General features: G+C 44.2%; 2 protein-coding genes across 2 annotated transcripts in view; one reads left to right on the top strand and one right to left on the bottom strand.

Annotated features, from left to right (window-relative positions):
• RNF14 (ring finger protein 14) overlaps nt 1–1,448 on the top strand; it is a 7,990-nt gene extending 6,542 nt beyond the window's left edge. Inside the window, exon 9 of the mRNA XM_085312738.1 lies at nt 9–1,448. Coding sequence (XP_085168864.1) covers nt 9–25 — 17 coding nt within the window. The 3' untranslated portion in view covers nt 26–1,448. The remainder of the gene's footprint in view (nt 1–8) is intronic.
• Nucleotides 1–7,238, bottom strand: GNPDA1 (glucosamine-6-phosphate deaminase 1). Its single transcript, XM_085312740.1, has 6 exons — nt 7,037–7,238; nt 6,835–6,936; nt 5,550–5,732; nt 4,725–4,909; nt 3,902–4,076; nt 1–3,635 (listed from the first exon to the last, which is right to left on the bottom strand). The coding sequence occupies exons 1-6, from the start codon at nt 7,158–7,160 to the stop codon at nt 3,538–3,540; spliced, it is 867 nt and encodes a 288-aa protein (XP_085168866.1). The 5' UTR covers nt 7,161–7,238; the 3' UTR covers nt 1–3,537.
• Nucleotides 7,239–7,533: the final 295 nt, after the last annotated feature.

Here is a 7,533-nt window from a genome sequence, read left to right as displayed (position 1 = left end):
GTTTTCAGTTCCGTTAATATCATAGAAGAATAATACTACTTTGCACTGCAGGATACTTTCACAACTCTTCAGAGGCAGTTGTCAAAATGAAAGGAGACCATTTTGCTCATTCTGTGGTAACATTGAGGCCCTAGTAAACGTGTTTAGTGCTAAAGAGAAACGCAACAGCCAGAAGTATAAAAATTACTGAAAAAAACGTGTACTAAGAGGTGCTCCTTTTTTAAAAAACAAAGTTAACCCAATCATAGATATATTTTAGAGTTTCTCCCAGGGAGACTGACCTTTCAAGGATCTTGACTTCTACGTACGTGTTTTTTTGGGCAGTTGTCTTAAAGCTGTAATGTTCTTTCTGGAGCTTTTTAGTGATGTTGCTTGGGCAAGGAAGCTTACTGAAACAACACAAAGTTCTTCTGTATCCAGCATTTGAGCTTGTTGCTTCTGTAGCATTTCCTTACCTGTTCCTCTGAAAAACAGCTCATTGCTCTGGCACTGCTACTTTCAACAATGATGGTAAAGTTGGTTATCCCTAACCCCTTTTTGCTGGCACTAATGCCAGGGTCCTTCACTGAATGCTGTCGCAGAATATGGCCAACAACTGTTTCCTGACATCTGACTTGGTTTGGTGATTGATCTCAATGTTGCTGTCATACTAACTTCTATTGCTTCTCTTTATTTTGACAGTAACGAGTGCTAAAGCCATGAATAGAGCCTGTAGCCAGTGAGAGAATAAAAACTGAAACACATTTTTATGGATACATAGTCAAGATTAACTTGATTTCAAGATACTGAAAATCACCTTGTTTTTTAGATGGCAGAGTAATTTATTTTTTACAAAATCTTCATCTAAGGAATTTGATTAGTAGATAGTTCTGCTTCTGGAGTAGATCCATTATTTTCACAGTTCTTGCCCTTCAGAATGTGTCAAAAAAMCAAATTTTTTTCCCTTAGGAGCTCAATAAGTAGTTTTTTGTGCATGAAAGTAATTATTGGAGAAAAAGAATTTTTTTWAAAAGACAAATTTCCACTTGCAGAATGATCTAAAAACTTGTCTTAAAATTAAAAATGCATGTGCTGTGTAGAGAACAAGAAAAAGCAGGGTCTGGACAGCTCAGGAGCTTGAAAACTCTTCAGACACTCAAGGTGAACACTTYTTGCCCAGTTTTGATTGATAGTAAATAAATTTCTACTCACATTATCTGGCCAAAATGAGTCTTGATTTAGTTCCTTTCCAGAGGACAAAAGTCTCTATTATTATAACTTGCAGTGATTAAAAAGATAAAAGATCAGTAAGAATGGATCTGGGCAGCAGATTCTCTCTGGTACGTAGAGGTGGTCCTTTGTGGTGTTTAAGGCTAAAGGACACCGGGGAGGGAAAGTTTACACTGYGTGTGGTTTAACTTGTATTTCGTGCACCTTTCAATGCACTAAATTCACTTTAAGACAGTAAACATGTTTGTCTCTCTGTTTGTATTCATTATGACATTGTATCAAAGCACAGAAGATCATTGTGTGGCAYAGAGCTTTGTTTGGCTTCTGGGTGGTGATCACTTGTAGTGCTCATGTGCAGGATTTTTTCCTGCTAAACTGTAAATGTGGGCAGACAAAGAATGTTTGTCACAAGGAGAAATATGTTTTAAACCCTGTCCTTCTGCCTGGAGATGGCAGAGGTGCTGGATCTCCAAAGCATCTGGGAGGCTATGCAGATCCTTCTACAACTGTGGACTGAGGGAAGGGCCTGCAGGCTGGATGATATGATGGGATGAAAATATGTGATCTCTGCAGAGCTACAGACAAGCTCAACCAGGGATCTCTGCCAGACCTACAAATTCTATAGTAAAATATTTTGAGACATCTCAGTGACCTACCACTGCTACCAAGAACTTACGAACAGAGGAGGATTGGTGACCCTGTTACCACTCTACTTATGAATTCTGGKCACTCGAGACCCTCAGAATGGAGCTCCCAAATTCTGCTGTGAGGCAAGGAAAACAGACCYGCTAAAGAGATGGTGAGCAATTAACTGCATTTTGAGGACAGTCAGCTGCTGTTGCAAAGGTGGGACAGCTAAAGCTAGAACCTGTCTTTGTGGACAGAGARCAAGGCAGGCAACTCTGGTTTTGTAGTCCAGGGTTTTTTCCTCAATGCATACTTCTCTTCCTTAAAAACACCACTTTGTCTTCCTTTTTCGTACTTGAAAATGTATGATTTCTAGTGTGCATTAACAGAATATTTTTTTGGTTTATTTGCAGGCAGTGGTAAAAGGCTAGAGCTGTGACCKCCTTTGCTCTCCTTTAAAGAAGGAGCGTATGCCTCCACAAGCACTGACTTGCAGCTCCAGAGCTTTGCTAGCCTGGGCTGAGTGCACCAGACCTGCACCAGAGTGTGATCCTAATGCTCATACTCCCTTTGACCTGGCAACAGCACTYTCCTGTGCTTGCGTGAGCAGCAGATGCCTTAGCTGACCTGCAGCTGCTAGCCCTTGCTTAGAGCATCTGTTCATTTTTCACAAGTCATATCACACCAGCATTTCTGAGGCAAGTGCCTATTACTCRTGTGGTGCACATGTGAAAGGACAGCATAGTCCAGCAGACGGGAGAGTGCTTGTGTTTGGGAGATGAATGGCAAGCTATCAACTGCAAGCAGGAAGGGATATAAACCTAAGACATGGTTTCTGCAGGTTTGGAGAAGGCAGGAGCTGGGTAAGAGGGCCATGTATAGAAGGCTGGCTGAGATTGTCTGCACTGCCAGGAAGAGGCTACTGTGTGTTTGCAAGCTGAGATGATTTGAAGCAGCTGCCTGCTAWGTGACGGAAGGATAGGGAAAACTTCAGGCTCTGCAGTGGCACAAATGACAGCATAGTGAACAGCAGAGACAGAGGTCATTTATGCTTAGGATGAACAAGTTTGCCCTCCTACAGCACCTTTTAAGCACCAGATCATAAAAATTTATTTGCTGAAACTCARCAGATGAGGTTTTGTTTGGGTTGTGTCCACAAATAACTGAAATTACAGCTGACAATCTTATCTTCTTTTTGGCCTCCTCATAGCTATGAAGCAGGCTGCTGTTAGGTCCCCACAAAGCCTTTCCTTCTCCCAGCTGAACAAGCAGAGTTCTCATTTTAAATGAGTATGAAGTAGGAGTGTTTTGTGGAGGGAGGAATGACACAACATCCTCTTCAAAGTGCAAGGAATACATTCCTAAGTGATTACCCGTTTGATCTCTGTAACATCAGCTCACATTTGAGTTCCAGAGCCTTCTGTCCACATGATCACAGTTCCTTTACAGATTAAAGAACTCTTCCTCTGCTGCTTATATGTTTAGAGAATGTTAGTGTTGAAGGTTTGTGCAACACAGYATGTTGGATCCCATCCTCATTTGGTTAAGGTAGGTGTCTGGCATGTGTTCAACGGAGAGAAGCAAGCACATCATCATTCTCCTAATTTAAGGACAGGTACTGGGTTTATGCAGCAATTCCATTTCTTCACAGCTGGTTTTCAACAGAAGAGTTGGTTTAGCATTACTCTGAACAGTAAGAGATTAATCGCTGTATGGCTTCTTAGATTGGCTTCTTTCTGCTCCTGTCTCCTTCATGCTGTACAAGGGTTCCACAAGCTTATTGTGAACCATCATTAAACCTAATGCAGCAAGTAAAAAGGCGGCTAAGTAAACATAATAAAGCAAAATCCTCGTTCACAGGATGTTAATGAAATTACACRTGACTAGAATCCTTATTCCTTTGCTCCTCTGCACATGGTTATAAGCATTATACTTGCTTTTACCATCACTGTACATCTCACTACAAAACTTACTCTTTTTGGGTTTAATTAAACATTTTTAACAGAGTAACACGTGCAGCTTCAAAAATAAATACAGCATCTGCCTGACCAGGTCAAACACTCACCTTTAAAGTATTTCACTGTCTTAACTTTAAGTTCCAGAGTAGCATCTTCATCACACACAAACACAGTGTTGGGATGTTGCTGGAAAGCAGATACTGTCCACATGTGGTTGACACCTTCCTCAATGGCTTTATACAGAGCAAATGCCTTATGTGCTCCTGTGATAAGAATCATCACCTGGACTCAGAGACACAGAAGAACGGCAGTTAAGAGTCTAGAAGATGCAATCAGAAAGAGCACTTCTAAATATTGCTGAACTAAGACAGCTGCTCCAGTCTCTAATGGGGGAAGTGTCTGTCATCAGAAGTGTTTCACTGTAACACAGTTCCTGTGACTGCATTTTATTTTTGTTAACTAAATCATAGCCTGGTAAGCCATTCTAATGATCCAGATACTTGGAACTCWTCTGTTAGGCACCTTCAGACAGTGACTTATCAAGTATGAATTATATACTCAACTGAACACCATCCTACAGTTTTCATGATCTGCTGGGAATAGTATCAAGTTAGCCAGTGATTCTTGCAATCATTTAATCAGGTGAGCTTCTTAACTAAAGAAATCCTCCAAAACCTTTCTCTCTGCCTGAGTTACAACAGTACTGCAGAAACTGTGTAAGTTAATATAGCAAAAATGGAAAACAGATAAGGAGCCTTTCTGCAGTGCTGCAGGATGCATGGAAAAAGGAAAATCATTTGTCTACGTCAGGAAAAATGTAGGCTAGCCTACACCAGCAGGGTGCATTACTGCTTCAAGTCTGGATAATCTTTAGATACTCTACGAGGCCCTGCTCAGGAGCTCTTGTATTAAGTCACTTTTTCTCCTAACCTCTCTTGCATCCATGACAGTGCCTACTCCAACTGTCAAAGCCATTGTGGGAACTTTGGAGAGGTCTCCCTTGAAGAATCTGGCATTAGCCAATATTGTGTCCATAGCCAAGGTCTTCACTCTCGTTCTCGATACCAAACTTGATCCAGGCTCATTGAAGGCGATGTGACCATCTGGGCCAATACCTGCAACAGAGACAGTTTAAGAACTAAATCACTGGCTTCAACAGTTATTGTAGGAAGCAGAACCGATGCCACTCTCATTAAAAGGACATTCAAGGTTTCCAGGAACAGACATAGAACTGAGAAACACACTTGCAATTTTTTCTGAGGAAGCTCAAATTTGCCACTCCTGCTAGATGTGTTAGCAAAAGCCCCCACTGAAGTCAACAGAGGTTCTTTCTCAATTTTTCTGGGACAATAAAACAAAGTAGATGGCACAATATAAAGGCAGACTGATAGGAAAAGAYTGTGTGAGCTCCTGTGGGCTCAAGACTACAACTTCTAGCAGTTCCCTGTTAACACTGGCTATTGTAATACATTTGTATTTGGTATGGTTCTGGCCCTGCCCTTTTCTCCTGCTTATCATTTTCCAAATATGTCACTTACTGGATTGAAATACTTAAATTGGGGAGTGGTATATTGGAGTACAAGGCTGTCAGCACTTGTGAGCATGATAGGCAGATGGTGTAGGGGTGGCTTTCGCTGCAAATCCACTGAACTGCATTTAAAATGGACTCTCCAGAAAATTAAACCAGATAGCTAGTAGGCGAAAGGCAATGCTTCCTGCAAGCGTTTAGAACCTGCTAGTCCTTCAGGTTTTCACCTCCAACAAAGAGTTCAATTCCGCCAGCTGCTTTGATTTTATCCTCAAATGCATCACATTCAGCCTGTAAGTCAGCTGCGTTTCCATCCAAAATATGAACGTTTTCTGCTGAGATGTCAATATGTTTGAAGAAGTTATTCCACATGAAGGAATGATAACTTTCTGGGTGATCCCTTGGCAGACCTGGTAAAGAGAGCACACACTGGACTAAGAACAAGTAAAAGTGTATCACCTGTAATGTAAAACTGCAAATGCCTTGCACCCTTACAGTAGTTTTGGTTACAAGCTCCTKATTTCTCTGTCACATGTAACACGCTTAAATTTCATGAGTTGTGTTTATTCTTCTAAGTAACAAAATTAAACCAATCACAATAGTTCCCATAGAGCATGTGCTTGTATTAACACACAAAGGATACTCCAGAAGAGCAGGCATGCACTATGCCTGATCTGTTAATATTTTTTCAGCCTTCATCTGAATAAGCATTAGTTAAAACAGTTTACAAACTGTGCAGAAGCCTGGGAACAAATTTAGTGCATATTTTCCCACCTTTGGAAATCTTTCTGTATACTATAAACCCTCGCTACCTGGACTGTCCAATTCCTAACACAGCTTGATCAGGATTGTTCACAAAAAACCTTCTTGGTCCACCCCTGTCTAAAGGCTAGCATGCAACTGGCATTAGCAAATTGTTACTTTTTTTCACCTTGGGAACTAGAGGACTTGGTGCTGCCTTTCTAACTAGCAAGGGGCTGCACTGCTCCATCCACACCACCGAACAGAAACACGGTGATCTTACGTCCCAGATCAGGAAAAAATGCAGCACCAAACGGTAAAGGTCACAAGTACTACTTGCTGTTGGTGACCATCAGTCATTTTAAGCGACCTGAAGCTAAAGTGAYCTTTACAATCTCAGAACAAAAGTGGTAGTTAATATTACACATTATCTCAGCTTGTAGTTGTAAAATGGTRCCCCTGAGCCGATCAATACCGAACTTGAGATAAAGTGCATAAGTCTCTAATGTGACAAGGCCATACTAGGTGACCTTTAGTATTTCTTATACAGGTTTTCAAATTATCCCTGTTGACTCTTGCCCCTAATGCAGTTTTTACCCCCTCCTCTTTTTTATTTTTATTTTTTTGCCTCTGAATCCATTATATCCCATAAAAAGTACTCCAGCGGAGGGGGAGGACAAGAAAAAAAACCAAAATAATAACAGAACAAACCAACCCGAAACCCCGGCCACGTCCCTTTGTTTCAGTTTTTCACGCAGTGAAACAACTCACCTACATATTCGTCCATGTTGAACGTTTTCACGTATTTAAAGGAGAGGTCCCCGTTCCGGTAGTACTCGATCAGCTTCTTGTAGCACCCCAGCGGGGTGCTCCCTGGGGAGAAACGCGCGGAGGAGGCTGGCGGGGGAGCCCCCGCGGCCGCGGCCCCAGCGCCGCCGCCGCCGCCGCGCCCCGCGGCTCCCCCGCGACCCACCTGTGGGGAGCCCCAGCGTGAAGAACCGCCCGGGGCCGGGGCTGAAGTGCACGATGCGGTTGCGGATGTACTTGGCGGCCCACTCGCTGGCCTGCGCGTACGTCTCCAAGATGACGAGCTTCATGATGCTGCCGCCGCCGCCTGGTCCGGTCCAGTCCGGCTCGGTCCGGTGCGGTGCGGCCCGGCCCGGCCCTGCCGCGCGCGCGGCGCCGCCCGCCGCAGCCCCGCCCCGCCGCCATTTTACCCCGCCGGCCGCGCCGCGGGGGGAGGGCGGACATGTTCGCTGCTCTGCGATGGCGGGGGGAGCGTGGTGGGCCGCGGCGCTCGTTCCCCAGCGCGGCCCCGGGGGACCCCGCGGAGCTGCCCTGGCAGGAGCCCGGAGGCGCCTTGGCCCTGAGGAGCCGCCAGGGCCGCGGGCTGTGTGTGCACGCTGCCGGGCTTTCCTCCCTCACAGGGGCCYCTTGAGCTCTGCCACGCTCGCGGCGCGCGCCCTCGCC

The sequence above is a fragment of the Rhea americana genome, unplaced genomic scaffold (genome assembly GCF_003343005.1).
Source record: "Rhea americana isolate MKP2758 unplaced genomic scaffold, rheAme1 scaffold_37, whole genome shotgun sequence".
Lineage (NCBI taxonomy): Eukaryota > Metazoa > Chordata > Aves > Rheiformes > Rheidae > Rhea > Rhea americana.
The sequence above is the reverse complement of the archived record's forward strand: the minus strand, read 5'-3'. Positions and strand labels throughout refer to the sequence as shown.